The 21,523-nt window shown below is 40.6% G+C and overlaps 1 protein-coding gene across 3 annotated transcripts in view; it reads right to left on the bottom strand.

Moving 5' to 3' along the window:
• The window catches only part of NR3C2 (nuclear receptor subfamily 3 group C member 2), a 211,513-nt gene that overhangs the window by 28,523 nt on the left and 161,467 nt on the right, over positions 1-21,523 (bottom strand). For 2 of the 3 annotated variants that reach the window (XM_086464585.1, XM_086464584.1), the window contains 2 exons: positions 6,567-6,905; positions 6,004-6,148 (listed from right to left, as the gene is read on the bottom strand). In XM_086464585.1, coding sequence (XP_086320711.1) covers positions 6,004-6,148; positions 6,567-6,905 — 484 coding nt within the window. The remainder of the gene's footprint in view (positions 1-6,003; positions 6,149-6,566; positions 6,906-21,523) is intronic. The other variant, XM_086464586.1, reaches the window with a different exon arrangement.

The following is a 21,523-nucleotide window of genomic DNA, read 5'->3' as shown; positions in this document are numbered from 1 at the left end:
CTTCCTAGTTGAAAATCCATAGCCCAAAGCATTGCCTTATCAGTCAAAAGCACCAACCAATACATCAATCAGTATATTCTGCTCTTAATGTTTTGTACATAACATTCAATAAACTGCAGTCTCTACTGAAACCTTTTTACTGTAAAGACCAAGCTGCATATGATGCAATACAATAATTTCAGAGATGGAAGAAAGGCATCACTGATCCAAATGCTTCTGAAAACCAGCCCCAGTTTTTAGACTCAGCTTTTCAAGTTCACTTTAATAATTTTGGGTACCTCATGCGATGCCTGCTGTTATTTTTATCAGGCAAACCCTCAACTTCTTGACTAGGGTAAAAACCTCTGTAAAAATCCAATGACAGTTAGAAGAAAGTACAACAGCCAGGGAATTCAGAACCTGCACACTTATGCACTTATGATTTATTGTTTATGCTGCAGATGACAAACCAAGAAAAATCACAGGAGCAAGAAAACACAGAGCACACTAGTCATTCGGTGCATTTGCAAAATACTGTTGAAATACTGATGCTGTACATTAATGTACTAAAGTGTCTCAACACAGTGTCTCAGCATTACTCAACTCTTTAGTATCCCACATCATTGCTATTTTACAGCTAGATAAGGCTTGAATGGTAAATAAGATAATTTGGGTAAATTTCCTAAAAATAGTAAACTATTTTTGAATTTGAGTCTGTTCTTCAAAAGTCACCCAGGATTTAGAAGTCTACAAAGAGACTGTGTGAAACCTAAAATCAAAAGAAAAATCGAGACCCACAGGGGAACTCCAGCATCAGGCTTGCCCTCTGGTTTCGTTAACACCAGCAGAAATCAACATGTGCCAAAGAGGATGCATGGCTTGATTTTTAATTTTCATCAGCAAGGCCATCAGCTGGGTTTTTGCCCTACAGAGAGATGAAAAGCCACCACCCCTTAGGGGATGGGATGGATAAGCAGGGCAGCTTGCCATGAGGGATTCAGTTTCTGGCCTCCATCTGGGAGGAGGATACGTGCTGGGAGCAAAAGCCATAGCCCCGAAGGCAGACCATATCCCACCGCTCCTGCTGGTTTCCCATGTCAGGAGAGCGAGGATCCCCACTGTGCCACATCATGGCTCCTGCCGGGTTTCTGTTGGCAGTGCTGCACTCATAAACGCTTTTTATCCCTTCCTGAGACTCTGAAAGGTTGCCAGTCAACACCCTGACTTAACGTATGGGTGGAACCGGGCACCTGGGAAGTTGCCTCCGCTAGCTGGCAGGTCAGCAATTGCCCGAGCCCACCTAAGAGACACAAGCAAGAAGGAGCATCCCTTGCCTTCCTCTGGGATTAAGTTTGACTTCTGCACTGCAAACATGTAACTCTTACTATTGAAAGATTCAGATCATCAGATTTCTTCTAGGACCTGAACCGTGGCACTGTCTCTTTTCAAAAACGTTGGGGACTTTTCCTTCAAAAGGACACAGCCAGAGAAGGAGTTATTTTAGCTATTAGTTCAATGATTAATTCATCCAGTAAGGGAGAGACCAAGGGAATTTGAAATTTACTTCCCTACCTTCCAGGACCACATCTTAAAAATCATGTTTTAGGCTGTTCCCTGTAGCAGTTAATTTTGCAAAGCTTCAGATAGAATCCCTGAAAATAAGCTAGTATTAAAAAACATTGTATTTTGCTACATCACTTGCTTTGTTCTCGCACCGCATCCAAGCAGCACCACTCAGTTTCCTGCTGAAAAATTGTGTACAATTTTACCAATTTAATGCTCTGGACTTAAAATTGTCCATGCATATGCTTGCCTCAGGTTGAATTAGATTAGAAAGTTTCAGCTAAAGTCTTTGGTTAGGTCTTAAGTGAGATTTTCTCCCTCCCTCAAGTTAAATAAACAACAGCAATTTTTTTTTCTGTGGGATTTCTGTTACTTTGCAGTAGGAACCTGAAACGTCTCAGAGCTTAGGTCTTGAGTCAAGGATAGTCTTTTGCCATGTCTTAAGAAAAATCTTCCCCATTAATATCTCTCTGTTCTCCCAAATCCCTAGATACATTCAAGGTAAGGCTTCATCACCAGCAACAAATGAAGCAAAAATCCAACAGTCTCTCACTACATAATCCTGTATCATCCCTACAACTCATCCAACCTGACCAATATGAAAAGGAAGGAGTCACACAAGAAAAATATTAGAGGATAACATAACTTAAAGGTTTGGTTATAGATACAGTCTTCAAAGCACACACCCAAAAGTCCCAAACTACGATTTCACAGAACACGTGAATTTTGGAATTTTGCAACTTCTCTGATTTGAGCTCGCAGCCTTAAGAACATTATTGCAACATCTTTTGAATGTTATTACATATGGAACTGTCATCCTTTAAGAGTGTTAACCTGCAATAGGAATTACGTGGTGTCACATATACGACGGTCTTTTAAAGATTTACTGTGGATCAAAACCAAAGCAATATATATAGAACATTAGTTTTGATTTACAACTACTACGCTACAAAAGAAATGGATTCAAAACCTCACATACTGTAACTTACACGCACATAGCGTAAAATACACTGGTCTATTTTATGCCTCTTTCTGGCTCTTTTTAGGCATTTCTGTAACAGGCTAAGGGGCCATTTTCTTATCCCCCAGTTCACCTCTCCACATTTACTTGAGCCCAATTAAAGCAATGGAATACATGCATGATCCATAAAGACAAACAGTACACTTAATTAGATATGTAACATGACTAAATGAAGGCAGACAAATATTTCCAGCCTTCCACAAGCCTAACAGGAAATCAACCCACATATTAGTAGGGAGGCATTTTGAACTCTGTTTATACAATCAAAGGTACATTTAACAGCTATTAACAACAGAGATCCTCATTTGTTATTCCCCTTGTTTACAGGCCTTCAGAATAAGAAAGAAAACAAGACCATATATCATGGCCTTCCAGAAACATTACGACTTCCTTTTATTCACAGTAGTTAAGAGTAAACGGAAAATTCATTTAACGTAAAACAAAGCAACATAATTCTGCTGATGCCAACCTCTACTTTCACTGGTTTTTTTTTACTGTTCATTGAAGAAAATGCTGAACCCCCTGGGGCACTGAGTACAAGCTACTGGCCAGGGACCTTCCTACTTGCACAGAGATGGGAAACGACCTCTCCAGATACAATTTGAAGAAATACCAAGAAAACCTTGGCCAGGTGAAAACAGGAACATAACACCCTCGAGTCAGCAGAAGGAAAAGTCATTTTAAAGCATCTCCCTTACATCCTGCATCACCTAACACACATCCTAAAATGCCAAGGGCAGTAAAACACTCAAAAAGTTGCACCAAGTGAACCTTAGGGAGGTCTGATAAACCTCGTGGCACAAAAGAAGACCCATGTTTGTAACTACACACCACATTTCCAAGTTCATGGTACTCAAAAGTAAAGGTAAGACCAGCCTTCAGCAATTTCAGAACAACACTTCAAAGCAATGTATTTTCACAAACAGGAATATATATTATGTTTTGTGCTTATCTGAATGCTTTGACTCTGAACCATATCATCTGACTTGTACGATTCCAGCAACTCACCTCTGACCTTATGTCAAAACTGGGGAAAGCACTGCACCTCTTGAACTGGGAATCACAAAATAGTTTAGCTTGGGTGGGACCTCTGGAGGTCTTAAGTCCAACCCCCTGCTCACAGCAGGGCTAACATCAAAGTTGGAGTAGGCTGCTCAGGTCTTGGCCCAGTCAAGGCTTGGACATCTTCAAAGACAGAGAACTCCAGTGTCTCTCTGGACACCTGCTCTGCTTTTTCACCATCTCGTTATGGATTTCTTCTCCTGCTGCCCAGGAGGCAGTTTGTGGTCCCAGACTTGTGATCACAGCCTCTCATCCTTCCACTGGGCACCTCCATGAAGACAGTCTGACTCCATCTTTTCTACAACAACTCATCAGAAAGCTGAAGGCTGCAATTAAATTCCCACCACACCCAGCACAGTCTTCTCCTGGCTGCACAAGCCCAGCTCCCTTGCTGTCCCAGCCAGCCCTTGACCACCTTGGCCAATCTCTACAGTTTCTCAAGCACTTTCCTGGGCCAGGGAACCAAAAACTCGGACTCCAAAAACAGTCTCACAACTACCACCCTGAGTAGCAATGTAAGAAACTTGGAACAAATGTCTCCCATGATTCCCATAGAGTATGAAATAATCAGCAAAGTGAAAAAAATGCCTCTTGTTCCAGAGAGCGTCCCTTACCATTCTGGAGAAAGCACTGAGCTTCTACCCTTTCACCTCCAAGGAAATCTCTTGCTCTGGTTAGCTACTTCAAAAACCCCTGTCCGACATCTCACAGCTGAACACAGCTCCTGGTAATTTATTTTTCTTCAATTTAGGAACACCTGTCTTTTGCTACCTTCGGTAGCTCTGCAATGAATACTTTGTTAAATATGTACAAGACCAGACCACTATCTCAGATACATATCTGGTTTTGCACTCCATGACATCGCGCTCCTTTTCCTGACTGGATTCCAACCTCAACCTCAGTGTGATTCTGCAGGCACGTATCTTTGAGGCTTGCAGCATAAAACTCACAATTGATCTCGACTTCTGGAAGCTGCTTCTAGCTGCAGTATCAAGAATGATAACAATGCACATACACTTCTATTTGCAAGCAGGACTGATTTCCCTGTCCAATAAATTTTGACCCCCTCACTGACTTTCTTCAGATGACGGAAAGCTGCTTCTGTCTTTGAACTTTTAGTCTACATTTCCCCAGCAGAACTAAACTCTTCAAAGTTCACATTTTCACTTAGCTTTAGCTACAGATACTTTTTCTGTGATGATTCTCTAATGTCCAAGTCACAGCGGAGGTGCTTCCAACAAGGAAAATGGCTGACACTACATTTTCAACCACACGAAGTGAACCACCAGTTCCTCCTCTTAAAAAAACCCAACAAAACAAACCAAAACCACAAAAGCCAATAAAAAAATCCTCCTTTGATACTGCTCACTGCTTTGGGACCAATCTCACACATATTAATTATTTAGGAATTCCTAAATCAAAGAAAGACTATTAAGATGGACAGCAAAAAAGCATCTTCTCCAAGAAAAACACTTCAGAACACTTCAGCAGATTCAGTGGTAAGTTATTTTTTGTTCATTCTTTTCCTGTTGTTTTGTTGTGGGTTTTTTTTTCGTGTGTGGTTGTTTTTTTTGTTTGTTTGTTTCACTGTTTTATTTTTATTTTCTTCAAGAGCACCCATAACCTATTGATTATGTCTCATTTTTACTTTTAGAAAAAACCCACAACCTTCTGGGATAAGCATGTGACATGACCCCAGTTTGACTGCCTCTGTATTTGCTTAAATTTTGACTTTTCTGTCTTGGTATAAACACTAGGCAAATGGAACACAAATCAAATTATATTCATCAAAAGCTAAGCACTAAAACACAAACTTAAAATATGAAGGAACACCCATACTCATAAGGAATGGTTCCTTGGTTGATCCTTCTTTTTGTCTGAATGCATCATAAAAGAAGTTATGTTTCATTACTGAAAAAACATTTTGGCTTCTTTCATGGTTGCAAAGAAGTGTAATTAAGACTGTCATGAAAACACATTGAACAGCTGTATATTGTTAACAAAAGTACCATTATATGACTGCTCTGAAAAAACCTGGCAATTTAAATGTTCACATTTCCTAGAAGTTAGATATTTTTCCAAGCTCCAGTAGATACCAAAAAATGTTTTTTCTTTAAATCTTGGTTGTGTATCAGTCATATTTCAAGCCAGCAGTATGGTCCCAGTTTGAGGACACATCCACATACATAAGGAGAAGTGGATGGCAAAGCTTCGCCAATTGAAAACTGAGTCACTGAAAATAAAAAAAAAAGGATTAAGCTACTTTTTAAACTGGAATTAACTGAAATTTTCTTAGACTGCAAGTGTGCCTGAAAACCAAATAAAGACAGAGTAATCCTTCCAGCCTGCGCTGAAAAGGACCATTAAGGAATACTTACTCATCGAAGATCAGGTCTGGAGCAAAATAGAGGAACTGGCTATTTGTATGTTTGTACGATCTCCAACTCAAGGCAAACGATGACAGACACATCCATGAATACTGAATTAAAGTAATTTGGTCCTCGAGAGGCAAGTTTCTAAATCCTAGAGATGAAACCAGAAAATATGCATGAACTACACTATGCTCTACAAGCGTTGGCCAAACAGCACTGAATACATGGTTCATTATTTTTCTAGTAATAACGAACAGGACCCTCACTCCCACAGAGTATACTTCTGAAAGAAACAAAACTGTCATTTTTCATTCCAGTGACAAAGCATGTTTTCTTCTTAAGAGGCTATTATTCAAAATGAAAGCTTTTTAAATATCGATCACAGGCATAAGAAACAAACATTACATAAATCAAAAAACCCAACAATCTTCTCTCAGATGTTCATCTCCCCCCCCCGTGACGGTTTTCAACACAGCCCACAGATTAAAGATGCAATTTGTCAAGCAAATAATTAATTAACCTAAAAGAAACAGTGAAGGGAAATTTCACCACATGCCTCATGGTCCTACCTGGAAGTATCTTCGCCCACTTCACCACCTGAATCATCTGCTTGCCAGCCAGGCGGTTTAAGGTGGAAAGCAGGTACTCCGCTGTGTCTGGCTTTGAACTGTCGTATCCTGCATACACTATCTCTGGTTCAATGCTTTCAAGGATCTTAACAGGAGATGGAGTAAGTGCTGGTGAGATAGCAGACATGTGGGGGACAAGTGCTGTGTTTACAGAGGGCTCAGTCACAGGCGCGATGTACGTCGTCCCTTCCTCGGGGCTCTGAGGTGGTGGCTGCTGCCGCTGCTGTGGCTGCTCCTCGTGCATCCCTTTCAATTTCCCCAACTTTTTGGATTTCCGGGCTGTGAAGATGAGCAGCACAAGAACCAAGTCAGTACAGTAACCCTGGCTTTATAGAAAATGGAAGCAGAAGTATCATCTCAGAGTTCTCAAGTGAAACAGGTGCAGGACCTTAAAAATACCTCACTGCCTGCGGCATCGTTACACTGGAAAAAGGACCAAAAGACACACATCAGCTCATTTTCATTGCTTTACTGGATGTTTTTATAAGTGACAATGTCCAGTATCTGTCTCCATACAGACATGCATAAAATATCCTACAGTTGTTGGTGCCAATTATACATTTCAGAATTTTATTTGTTTTGTAGCTTAAACGAATCACTTATCACCTACAAGTCTGCAATTAATGTTCTCTATTACATTCGATCATCAAAAGAAATCTCTCTGGCACTGCCTAAAATTAGCAGCCCCAAAGCCCTCGTAAGCTTTTGAGTCGTAGTTCCCACCCTGGCTGCACCTCAACTTGAAATGCAGTCAGTCCATCTTGAGCAGTCTAAGATAGTCAAATTCCTTTGCTTTTGCTGCTTTGATACTTCTGTAAGAGCTTCATCCCCTTTTGCATAGTTCTGAAATAACGCTAAAAATATTTACCCAGTTAAAGAAAAAACACTGAGCCTCGTGTAACAACTTTCTCACTGCTATCAACATCTCTCAAATGATTCGTCTTCTCTTTTTTTTTTTCCTTTAATGTACCTTCCCTACTTTTCTTCACTAAGTATTCTTAGAAGACAGCAATGCTAGTGTGCTTCTACTCTTCGCAGGGATGCTAGCCATTCTCTGTGGACAGCCTTCGCAACTTTGCCACGTGAAGCACAGATACGTAAGCAGGCAGAAAGCCCTGCTCCCATCTCAGCAAAACGATCTTGTAGCATGAGGAAATAATGGGAAATAAAAAACAAGGCAATTAAGTTAAAAAAAAGCCACACACACACAACAAACCAAAAGCCCATCACCCCCCTTTTCGTGTAAGAAAACGTAACTAAAATAATCTTCAAAATCAATAAATAATGAACTAAATTTAAATGTTTGCGGCTCTTTCAGAGTAACTTCTCTCAAATATAGTCTTTCTTATCTATCTGCACACAACTAAAACCCTTGTCTGGACTTTTACCTTCCTGTCTCTTGATTATTGCAATATCCCTTTTATTGGCACCAGTAAATACAAGCCTATCTCACTCCTACTCAGATTACTACTGCAAACACCCTTCTTAGTCCATGCCCTGTCCCAAGTCTATCTCCTCAAGTTTCTTCCCCTGTCATCAATTCCCTTCCCTATCTTTCCTTAAATATAGCACCTTTTCTGCAGTTTCAGGATCCTTTCTGGCCAACTTCCATTTCACTCCTCCTCTCTTCTCCATTATTGAAATGTTCACTCTAGCTCAGCATGCCATGCCACTGCCTCCTGGGAAGTTTTCAAAGCTTGCTCTACGTGCTGCTTCCTACTCTTCTTATTACGGTGCAGGAAACTCCCCACAAAGATCACAGACCTATCTCATTACTCTTCTGCAGACTCTTAAGCCCCACATTTTAAGAAAACCCTCCTCAACAGCAGAGCTGCTGTTGCACCGAGACCACTGCTGGTGACAGCAGCCATTAGTGTTTTACCGTTTCCTTGAAATTGGGGCTGCCTGCCCAGAGCCAGTGGCTGCGACTGAGCTTGCATCGCCTGTGAGGCAGGATACAGACTACCCAGGGTCCAGGACAACGCACGCCCAAGTGCAACGATAGCCTGTTGTTTTCAACACTTCCTTGATGGGACAGTACCTTGAACTCTGAGGAGCTGGCTCATCCCAAGATCCAAAAGAAAAACTTATTTGTTAGGGTAAACATGGGGCATTGCTATATATATTACCACTCACACCCAAGATCTTGAAGGTGCCCAGTCAAACAGCTGCTCTCAGACCATCCTCTTCAAAACCTGCGTACAATTCATTACTACCGCAGCACATCTTGCACTGAGTAACAGTAAGTGCAAAATCTGAACATCAGTTTGGTGTTGTTTCCATCACATAATAGAAGAAGGATCTTCCTGGCTGATTTCAGCATTAACACTGCTCAGGAGATCTACAGAGAACTTCAGAGATCTCTGCGTAACTTTCACCACTTTTCCTTCAGAGAGCTAGACACCATTTCATTAATTCACGTACAGCATGTATGCCTGCTTTCAACAATTTCTTAATTTCTCTGTGCCTGCAAACATCCAGAACAAGTGAGGCAGGTTGAAATTTTTAATAAGAGGATTGGATACGCAAATAAAAATGTGCCAGTCCTAATAAAATTTAGTTTAAAATTCTGTTGTTCAACTATGTACCTATACTTAACAAAAACGTCCTAATTCCCTGAAGCTTTATCACAGATTACATAACGAAACACAGAAATTACTGCCATTTGAGGTTATAAGGAAGAGGCGAGACAAGTATCTGTCAGGAAAGGTTTCACTGCAGCTGATTGTGTCTCAAGAGACAGGACAGACAAGATGACCCTTATAAGAAGTCATTTCCAATCCTATTTCTTATCCTTCTATTACAAAACTCTTAAACATGCTCATTCAAATAACTAAGCACAACCGAAGGATTTTTCATCCTCCAGTGCATGGTTACACAGGTGCTGACGTCCATTCTTCAAGATGCAATTTCCGTTCCTAGCACCCAAAAAGCCATTTTACAAAGCAGCAGCTGATCAGACATTTTGTTAAACAAGCTTTTTCCTCACTCTGCAAAACAAGACGAAGGGAGTTACAGGCAAAGCAGATAACTCTGATAAATCTAATTCTGAAAAGTGAAAACGCTGTTCTTGCCCATTTCGTGGAGTCGCACCTACATGACGACGTCCTGGTGAAATCACTGTGAGCATTAAATACAGTTCACATTTATCTTAGAAAGGCAAAGCCGAACTTACACATTTTTCAACAAAATAAATCCCCAAAGCAAAGCAAGGATGGCCAAGTTCAGCAGAATATCTGATGATAAGTTAACAGAGCTATTGGGCACTGAAAAGGGAGTTTAAAAATAAGCCTGAAGGAGTAGATAGAGATTAGTGTTTGCTGTTATTATTCTTTAAGTTTTATCAGGCACTATTTATTTTTTTTCTGTTATCAAAACAGGACTAAAAATAAAGAACTTTACATATCTTTCATGTTTGCAGAGGCAAAAAAATGCATTCTCACCATAACTACACCAGAATAAGAAATGTACTGGTTTACCAACTCCATAAAGTATCTAGCAACACAGATAACTGATTACATATTCATTAAGACATAATTTTGTATGTTCTATTCTTTAAGAGTTTTTCATTAAAAGAAAAAAGAAATAACATTCTTCCATGTATAATACTGGCATAAAAACGTGTTTTAGTTTCATTTTCTTGCATCATAATGCCTTTAAAATGAAGCTGAGAAAAACATTACTGCTTGACAGTCATGTTTACAGTGAAGAAAACTGTATTTTTCATCTGGCTTCATGCCAGTGCTGTAGCTCAACTGGTTTGGTAACTCCCACAGAAACCAGCAACTAGAGATTAAATACAATCTTGGAGCAGTACGTACTCTGAGTCGGTCTTTTGAAGCTGTTTTTCACATTTGCTCTCTAACTCCAATTCCAACTATGAAACCAACAAAGCCACCTCTGAACTGGGGGGTAAAAGCCATGCTCATCAGGACTGCCGCGTGGAAATGTTCAAGAAGTCACAGGCTGTCCATGCAGACCAGGGATGGGGCGTGCATGTGGCATTTCATGTGGCAAAGCTGAAGAGTGACGCCTGTTTGGTGTTAGGACAAGACTTTCACCCAAACAGCTGCACAGTCAGTGACTGTATATTATCTCTAATTTCAGGACTTCTTGCCCCTGCTGCCCTCCCCCCCCCCCCCCCCCCCCCCCCCCGCTGAGTATTATTGCAGCCAGGATATCATATTATAATCCTTATATTTTTAAATCTGAAATAGAGTAAGAGTTGAAGAAAAACAAACAATAGTGAAAGACACACTGAAAATACCTGACATGACTTATCTTGAATAAGTATTTTAGAAGGTCTTGTATGTTGCAATAAAAATGATAAAAAAGAAAATGAAGCATCTGAAAAGTCATGTAAAGTCGGACTTTAAAAAGGCACATCCACCAGACTTTCTCTGCAGCTCTAACAATAAATTACAGTATAATGGAGTAATAAATAAGCTCCAAATCTGACCACAAATAGCAGTCCCCATTCCTCTGGAAGCAACAGACAATGTTTTACCCGGATTTAATATAAGCAAGCCTGTGTCCAACATGTTCAAAGAAAAGCCTGCAAATTCTGCAAAACCACACGTGGTTCCACGTGCTTAGAAGACCTCAACAAGAGCAGCCTGCAAACACCAGCTTGCTTATCACCCTCAATGCCAGTCCCACCTGCCTAGAAAGGGATGATAGTATTACTGCAGAGGCACGGAGGAAGGCTGAGATGCCATATTAAAAACCAGTTCAACACAGTCCTGAGCACTGTTAAGACTGTAAGGAAAATTCATACCTTTCCCCCCTTACTGCAGCCTCAGCCCTATGATCTAGCAAAAAGATGGGACTTAATTATTTGAAATAAGCTATTAGCAGGAGACTGGGGTGAATTCAGATTTGGACAACTGGTTCCTTAGTATTGATCCTTCATCTGTAAGACTCCTGTCACAAAGCCAGAACACGGAGGCCTGCGATTTTAGGATCAGGAGTTTTCACGCCATCTGTAAAACACTGAATAGGTTTCTGGCCATTCTTCAACAGTGAAAATTACTCTAGGTCAAATATCAGGGCATTAACTGTTAATTGTTTTCTGAATGCAAGTTAATGTGAACATCAGCTACCAATCTATGGCATTCCCAGTTTCTAAAGGTTAAGTTTAACGTTTTGGGGTAGTTACAAGACAGGTAAGCTCCTAGATGCTCTTTTTAAAAATACCATAGTAAACTTACACATGCTATACAAGTTGGGTCGAGAGGGAGCTAATCTATACTCCCTTTGTCCCCAGGGAATGTACACAGATTAAGTTATGGACTCCACACATCTGATAACTATTTTTCATAGGCTCAAAATTAATAACTTTCATCAGTATTATTTTTTAAAAAATGGGATCCAAAAATACAAAATAATAAAATGCTATCAATAGTAGATAAAAGAACCCCTAAATATAATGATTTAACAGAGCAGTTTTAGAACAGAGTAATATCTTATTTGCAGAATTGTATCAATTCAAATTCAGCAAATCTAAAATGCTCTGCAAATTCATGCTGGCATCCAGTGCTCTAAAGCAAAATCTGAAGTTTAGAAAATTATCCATAGCTCTATGTAGAGTGAATTACAAGACTTGCAACGATAATCACCTGGAATCAGATTTTTTAAAAAAAGGATGATATTGAGAGCTTGCCTTGCTGCCTGTCAAAAACCAATTATTATTTGCATTGCTAAAGACATGACATAGGTGACTAGGATCTTCATTTATCACCTATGTAAAACTCTGACAGACACAGGACCAAATTGATCCTGACCCAACAGATATTTATTCTATCCATGTTGCAGAACATATTTGAATCAGTAAGTGATATCGAAAGCACGTTACAAGAACATATGCTATCTCTAGCGTAAAGCAGAGAACATCAGTGGAAGGAAAGGGGAAACCAAAACGGACACAACACAGAAAGCAATGGAGGTTTACAAAAGAGGTAAAAGAGAAGAAGAGAAAGCGTCAATTCGAGTAAATACACGTAGGAGAAAAAGGGAAAAAAAAAAATCATGGTATGTGTTTCAAATAAGGTATAATTTGGGATTACTTCAAAGTATGTACAGTACTATCAGTGATCTAGGCCGTCTGCTGCAAAACAAACACATTCCGACCACCTTTAACTGTGGCAGCTCTGTACGTCACGCCAGTGTACACCTGCATTTCAAATACCTGAGCTCCTCCATCCAGGTCCCAACCTCACTGCTCCAGCTCTGCACCTCAGCTACAACCACCACTTCCTTCCCAACCTCAACAGCCGTCAGCTTTCTCCCTTCCACCCCATGCCAAATGCTTGAGGGCTTTCCCGCACCCCCCTCCACTGCCACCTGCCTCTCCTCTCCAAAAGCAACCTACTGCACCTCGCTGCACCAGAGCCACCAAAGGATCAAGCTGACAATTCTCCCCTTGAGGCAGCCATAACAGCCTTTGGGTAGACTCTCCTCTGAGCCCTCACCAAGCATATACATTTTGTCGCTTGCTTCCACCTTTGTATAGATAAATGCTCCATTGAAATGCCACTTTTTCCTCCTCTGAATCTTTTCATCACGTTTGCCTGGTGCCTTTGCCTCACCCACTTCAGTGAGCTGACATCTGTTCTCATTAGCTATTTTACTGCTACTACAAATAGTGTTTCCCTTCCCCCTAATCTGTTGTATCTTGACATATACGAAAATTTTGAGCTATCTTGGTACAGGCATTTTTTCACTTAAGTGTCTAGCACAATGGGTACAAGATTTTGCTGAGAAATTTCTAGATAATAATACAGACATTTTTTATATATATATACAGACATATGCATGCAAATGCATGGAATAAAGTGAAAAGCAGTAACGCAAACAAGATCTTACAGCATCATGCCATTCACTCTACAAAATGCGTTCAGGCATGCACCCTTTATTATTCAGGACACAAAGACGGCAACAACCAAGACAGGACCCTAAAGCTTCCATAAACCAACTACCCGCTTCGGGAAGCAAACCACTTCTTTTCAGGTAGAGCTGCGGCAGATGAACCTCTAAATGTGATGCTGAGCGTTGTCCCATGTGTAAGAAGGGCCTGGTACAAATCTGGGAGACACGTGGACAAGTGGATGAGTCACTGGTTTGACTGGACAGACCAAGGGGAGGAAGGAAATGAAAAGCAACTACAGAAGCAGAGGACAAGTTGCACAGGGACTTAAAAGGAGAGCACAAGATTACTTTATCTTGTAAGACATGCTACCAAAAAGACTTTGCTCTTGCAAAGCAGTGGCCTTTCAAGGGTGACTACTGCAGTGGCATTTAAGATATGTTGAAGAGACCAAGTATTTTGTCCAAATATACAAAGAAAAGATGACTGCAGCTGGTGAGGAAGGAAAAATAAAGGACCCGCCTTCACATAGCAAAATAAAATTTAAAAAAGCTGTAACCCAGAGGAGATAAAGTGATATAAAATGGTATCACTTGCCACAAACATTTAATTAACAAAGCAATGAAAATTTCCTAATTTCTTATCCTCCACCAGCAGAGGCAAGCTTTTACTGGAGAGTAAGTTCAACGCCAATGACTGAATTCAGTAGAATGAAATGGTAAGCATAACTGAAATAATGACATAGTCTGGCATCGCCAACATCATTCACAACTGCTTACTAATTAATAAGTAACACCTTAATCTGACAGGATTGGACAGCTTAAAGACAAGGAATAAACGTGCATGAAGTCTGATCTATGGGTATGTCACATTTTATTTGCCTTCGGTCAGACCCTACAAAGATCCAGGCACATCCATAAAAGTAATTCTTGTTCTTGGTTCACATTCAGTAGACCAAAAAAAAGGGAGGTACAGCACAGATGAAAGAAAAAGCTTCTAATGCACATTTTAATCTACATAATTGTACGCTATTTTCATTGGGTTCATTTAAACATATTTTGGTTCTTTATTCTAGTTGGATTTAAACTACTAATAAAACTGACTGCAACTAGGTAAACATTTCCTGCATATTACTTTGCTTATTTATATGACAATTTCAGAAATGTTTCTATTTTGTTTTGTTTGGAACAGATTCTAATATATAATGCAGTGCAATGCTGCTCCCATACAGCATTATAAAGCACAGAAACAATATACGTGAAGCAGTTTATCCTCTTGCTTTGAGCTGGATCTACTGCACTTTGCCCAACCCAGTATGTTATTAATTTCCAATAAAGGGAATTCTGCAATATCCTCCATCTTCCTCCAACATTTAACCATCAGTTTCCCCCCCAACATCTCCAACGTTGCATCATTTTTTCCACAGCAAAGCTGATTTCCCTTCATCTTTTCCCCAGTGGCTATAAAGAACAACTTAGCATTCCCGTCGTCACTTTTACACCACTTTTTGTATTGAAAGACATGGCCTTCTTAATATGTTTCTTTCTTCTACACTAAAATAAATCGAGTTTCTTTAACGTGTTCTTAACAGATTTGGGTTTTTTTTTCCCCTAAGCTTATTATCCTTATTCTTCCTTGGACGGTCTCTAGTCTGTATATACCTTTCTTCAGGCACATGGTATGAAATTTCGGGAAAGAAGATTCAGTTTAGATGTTAAGGAAACCTTTCTAAATGTAAAAGCCTGAAAAACTGGAATAGGTTATCATGGGACACAGCAGAGACTTCCACACTGGAGATCTGCAACAAGAGATGAGAGATGTGTCCATCAGGAATGACCAGGTACCACTAATCCCACCAATCTGCACAGGAATGTAGGTGAAAATTTCTTAAGGTTGCCCCATCCCCACCACCCTGACCAGCAGTGCTGAAAACCAGACGCAGTCTTCAGGCCCACGCTTGCCATCTCTGACAAGAACAGAATAATGCCATAGTGTCAAACGAGACTTGCCTATTTTTGCAACAATTTTACATCACTCTCTCTAAATTTAACATACAATCATCATGCAACCGTGCTGCTTTCTTCGCTGCAGTCTCTAAACAGCTGCTCTCAGGTATTTCATTTTTGCACACCTCAACATGCACTTCTCCTCAACATAACTCTCTGCACTTTACTCAAAATGCCATCATGTTGGTTTCAGATACTAGAACTGAAGATGCTTCTGAATTCTCACTCTGGCCACAGAGGAGAATTTCCAAATCTGTGGATTTACATATTTACTCTCTACTTTGTTATGCAAGTAATTAGAAAAATTGTGGACCCAGAACTGACCCTCAACAGGACTCTACTTCAGATGCCCTTCCAGTGTGACAGCAAACCACTCACAGCTACTTTTGGAGCACGCTATTTCAAGTAATTATGCATCCACTTAACGAGAAATCTTATATTTTAATGAGAAGTCTTCATTTCCTTCTGTTTATACTTATGGCTAGAGGCATTGAGCGGTGAAACACAAACACCTACAGGGAGGTGGCACATCATGACAGTGCTTCCACACATCCCATGGAACAGACACGGTTCCTCTGCAGTGTGCTGGCTTTTGCAGGCAGGATTCAGGACTGTGGAACCCATAGCCACAGAATCTGCTCACAGGGATGGCCTTTGTAGGACAGACTACAGAAGCAGCCTTACAAAGATGGCACAGAAGCCATCACAGTTGCCTCAGAAAAACTAAGGTGAAAGCCCAGGTCAACTCTTGTGCATTTTGAGGTCTGACTCAATGACGAAGCTCAGGTTACCCACTTGTCTAACGAGTGGGATGGTGGTGTCCACAGCAATGAAGAAGGAAAGGCACCGGGGAGGGTTTGGGTAAAAGACAGAGGGAATTAATCCCTTTTTTAGCCATGCTGAGCTTCAGGCTACGTATTTGTGAAGAGAGAGCGGACAAAAGCGACAAAAGAAATTTGAGTTCCAAAGTGCATTTTACAGGAATATTTAGGTTGTCAGGGAAAATGTCTAACACATTTGCTTGTTTCTCAGCAATCCTCGAAGTGATAATTAATTGAAAAATAACAGTTTCATAGGGGTACTCCTCCCTGTGTGGGAACAACTTTTACCAAATGCCAATTAGTGGTTTCCTGTTAAAATCAAATCAAGCTGTTTTTGATAAAGCTTTTTAATGAGAAATGGCTAAAGTATGAAAATTTCCCTCACATATATTTCATATAAAATCCCAAACTGACATAATACAATCTCATGGCTAACATTTTTGGTATATAAAACCCCCTCTTGTACTTCTTCATTAATATCAAAAGAAATTTATTTACTAAATATTTAAATCATCTGATAAACAAAGCCTTAAAAAAAGCTTACAAAATAAAATTATAATGTTAATGGAAGCCAATCTTAATCAGTTCTTTTCAGATGCTCCCAAAACTCATATTTTACTGATCATTTATTCATTCTTGAAACGTATGGCAAATTCAATGATTTTTGAGCTAAGCGTTGTCTACTAAATGCATCAGTAGTTTCGACTATTCATCAAATAGATTTAAAGACCAGGAGTGAAATACCAATGAATGCGAAGAGTAGGTCCCCTACAATTCCAGTATTTGTAGCCTACAACTCCAAGACACCTACAGCAGTGAAACATCAGCAGCTTGAACTGCTAACATAGGTAATAATTCGGTTAAAAACAGTCAGGGAAACTTTGGAGAACAGATTTTGAAATCTTCCACTGTACCAGGCTGAATGCTCTTGGCTATGATCACTGGCTTCTGCCTTGTGCCAAGTGACAACCTTCCTCCCAAGACACCCACTCCCGTCCAACCTTCTGCAGGCATTCCTCGTCCAAGTCTTCTCTCTTGCTTTTATTTGGGTTGATACCCAATGCTAAGTCTGTTCCGTGATTTATGCACCCTTCATCCTGATCATAACACTAAGCCATCTTGATTGCCCCTGATACAGTCCTGTAGACATTTACTGTGTGTGAAATTTCCTCTTCGTGTTTACATCGGAGACACAGGTACTCAACAAGCTTTTCAGAGATTTTCAAAAGCGTCAATATGCAAACTCTGCCATAGCACCTCTCATCCCCTATCTTGAGTGCTCACACTTCCACTCCACGCTAAAGAGTGTGCCATGCTTTAAATGCTTCAGTTTTGTTCTTTCATTACTATCACTAGAACTCAGCTTGCTAAGTGCTGCACTTCCCTCTGTGGTCTTTCTGGTTACATTGTAACACATTGCATCCCCATTTGTATTTTTTCCAAGTGACAAAAATTTTGAGATACTTTGTCTCCTCACCTGTACAATTTCCATATCCCCAGTTTTTATCAACTCATATTTCTCTCAAATGACTTTATTTCTAATACACTCAATGCTGCTTGTCTGTCCTTCATCTTCTAGAAATCACCTAGCCCGCTTCCCGGAAGAACAATGCTATCTGTGAAATACAAGCTAGCTGTTTATCTTCTGCAGTCAACTCAGCCATATTTTTCACCATCCAGTTCATGATTAGTCATTAAAAAAAAATATATATATGCCTATGTTAATCTCCTGCTTTAAGAAATTACCCTGAATATTAGCAAAACACCCTGTATGCGATATTCCTTTCTAGCGAAAATGCAACTCTGCAATATTACCCATATGTATTATCTGAATCATGAAACAGAGCATCTCTTTGACAGCGTGGCACATTTCTAAATTCTCCTGAAGTTGAAGCAGTTGTGTATGAAATGCCAGTAATAATTAAAATTGACACACTCCTCTCTAAGAGAACGTCTAAATGACACGCCTGAATGTGCTTGGTCCATCTGCAGACAGACCCAGAAGCCACACATGAGTTTTCTCAGCTCTTTCTTTCCAGTATGACAACTGCATAGTTTTGAGGCCAGTTTACCCCATATCAGTATCTTCTCTACCCCCTACTGACAAATCCCCTTACTGTCCATTTGGGGTGGACTGGTCTTTTGAGCTCAGGTTCTACAGTCTTCCTCCACCATTCTGCAGGGATGGTGATGTCCGTTACTAAAACATTACAGTGTTGGGGAAATGGCAAAACTGACAGCAGAGACTCACGAAAGCACACAAATCACCAGCACCTGTTTGCAGGAAGATGTGTGGTGCTAGGTAGCTCAGGAGTGCTCCAACTGGTGCCTTCATCTTGCCTTTCTCTTTGTTAAACACCACCTTCTCGCCTGTCGTGTATTTCTAATGTTAAATATGGTCAATGTTTCCTTCATAACGTGCTGTGGACTGTTCTTCACTGACATTGAACTCCAAAGCCTGCTTTTTGAGTCAAGTATCCTTGCCACTTTTCACACTTATTTTAGCAAAACAGGTACTAAAAATGGAAAGGCATGCACTTGGGAATTAGGGGTAAAAAAAAGTATGAAACAAGATTCAAAACAAAATACAAGTTACTAAGGTAATTCTGAAGCAAAGTACATATGAGAGGACAAGAGGAAAGAACAACAGATTCACATGCTAAGGCACAATCTGTGATTGAATAAATTTTCCTTGTAACATTACTGGAGTAAACCACAGCTCTAGAGTCAATTTAAAACCTGTGAAGTGCCAAAGTAGCAGACAATCAAAAAAGCAACACAATGTCAGATGAAAGAGCACATGACTTGCATAGTCTTAGCATCATTGCTTCTTCAAAACATACTATCACACAGGGGACAGAGATACAGAATAGCTCATTCAATGAAGATCAATGACGTCAAAATCTGAAGTCTTTTTGTACATGGAAATAACATTTTCACTTTTTTTTTGATTTGCACACAAATTATCTAGCTTAACTCCACTTACCTAATATTAATCATAGTCTGGGAGAGACCTGGGACAGTTGCATGATCCGTTCTCTTGCTCAGACCAGAGCCTACTGTACCCTCATCACTTCTGACAAATGTTTGTCTTATCTGACTTTAAGACGCCTAATGATAGGCTCCACATCTTCCTCAGACCATCTATTTGAGTGCTTCCCTGGCCTTACAGTAACAGATACTCTTCCATTTCCTTGCTTGCGTCTTCCTTGCTACTCATTACTTTAGGTCCTGCTTTTCACAGACATGGAAAGCAGATCATCTCCTTTTCTTCTTTATCAGTGCTTGTTGCTAAAGCAACACTTGTTGCCCCTTTCTTCAGCTTTCCCTCCAGCCTTTTTTTTTTTGGACTAAACAACTGACTGATGATCACTCTCATTGCTCTACTCCAGGCTCTTCCAAATTGCTCCACAGCACACTTGCAGGCAACTAATGAGAATTTTAACAAAAAACACTATTCAGTATAGCAAGCCCACCGTACTTTGGCCAAGGTTGTGTCTGGCATGGCAAGTTATATCTTCATGCTCTTTTACTCAGGTGGAAACTCCCTAAAGCAGCGGCTCGGCAGAACTAAAAGGACAAGTTCCTCCTGCTCCTACAGCTTCTTGCAGTGATGGGGAAGTGAGTAATGGAAGCACTCCACCACAAACCACAGCGGGAGGTTTCAGAAGGGCTCTGGCGTAACCAGCAGCTCTGGAAATAGGAACGTGAGACATAGGCATGCTTTCACAGCAGGGACTACACTTTGAATGTGGGGAAGAGCAACAAGGACACGGACTGAGAGCACTGTGGAAGGAAGCACAATAATATGGTGATTCAGGAAAAAACATAACATCACCAAGAGCTGTGTGTAACGAATTTCAGAAATGCTGAAGCACTCTGGTCTGCTCCAGCACAATGAGACAAAGCAATGAGCAGAGGTGTTACAGGCTTGCTTGCTTTTATGCATCTGTATGAGCGACAAAGATAAACAGCAATTCATTTCAGGATCCTCAGGAAAACAGGTTGTTAAATTTAAATGCCCTACAAGACAGAGAAGTGGTGCACAGGTGAAAAAAGAGGGGTCAACCTTGGTCCTGGGAGGGTCAAGAGGTGACAAACATCATCTGTCCTGGGAGCATCCTCGAGGTGAAAGCTGGAGCCCTGACAACAGACAGAAAAGCTTGAAAGCTCATGGGCACTGCACAGGGCATCCATGTGAGCCAGGCAGTGAATATGTGGCAGAAGGCAACCAGGCAAGAGCCACTGCTGTGCTTCAGTCATAATGCCTAACAACAGCACAATGGTGAGAGATTGTTTTGTACATCTTCTAGAAGCCTTAAACCTTCCTCTCTGAAAGCTGTGATTTCCCCCCTTCATCTTATGTTTTGAATCAAAGCAAGACACCACGCTTAGAATATGAACAGCTCAGGAAAAAGCAACATCTGAGTCTGTACAGCGAGTGCTGCATACTGCTGAAATCAGACAAAACCCTATCGAGCCTGCATGCACAGTGCCGCCACGTGACGCGAGGCAGGCTGGGACATGTACTCCCAGAAGGAGCCCAGGCAAGTTGCAGCTCCTTTGTAAGGCTGGCAACCAAGGGTGTTATGCCATGAATGGTATGACAGAGAGTCCAGCAGATAAAACAGCGAAGTCTGGAGTTCAGCAGACCCATGCCAAAAGCCTGAAAGGATGTTCCTGGGTGCTCGTCAGAAGGCAGAGCTGAAACCAGCAAAACTTGAAAAAAAACCAAAAAAAACCAAAAAAAAACAAAGGAGGACTGAGAACATGAACCTGATTAGGAATCTGATCAAGGACTGCTGGATGCGAGCTGTGTGCTTTCAGACTACTGCAGTGTGTCTTCTTGACCTGCCTTGACATGCGAAACAAAATCATCAGCAAAATGCAAAGTACAAGGACATGCTTTCAATACTGTTTTTTAATCGATGCCTGAGAGATTACTCCAACATTACCTCTTCAGAATTCTGCATTTTTAATCATAATTCCCAAATAGTTGCGGCAAATGACTGTTCTGGTAGTTACCTACGATACTCTTGAGGCTGGTTCAAATTGAAAAGTTAGAGGGTCTCACTGAGAGCAGGGCAAGAGCAATGTCTTGTAACATGGAGGAAGACAAGACAGAAATGCAGGAAAACTTCATTGCTGAACAAACTGGTTACTACAAGATGCGAAACAGCAGGACTGACTTTTTTTTATTTTTAA

Source organism: Leptosomus discolor, chromosome 4 (assembly GCF_034619465.1).
Source record: "Leptosomus discolor isolate bLepDis1 chromosome 4, bLepDis1.hap2, whole genome shotgun sequence".
Lineage (NCBI taxonomy): Eukaryota > Metazoa > Chordata > Aves > Leptosomiformes > Leptosomidae > Leptosomus > Leptosomus discolor.
Note: the sequence above shows the minus strand (reverse complement) of the source record. Positions and strands in the feature narration are given on the sequence as shown.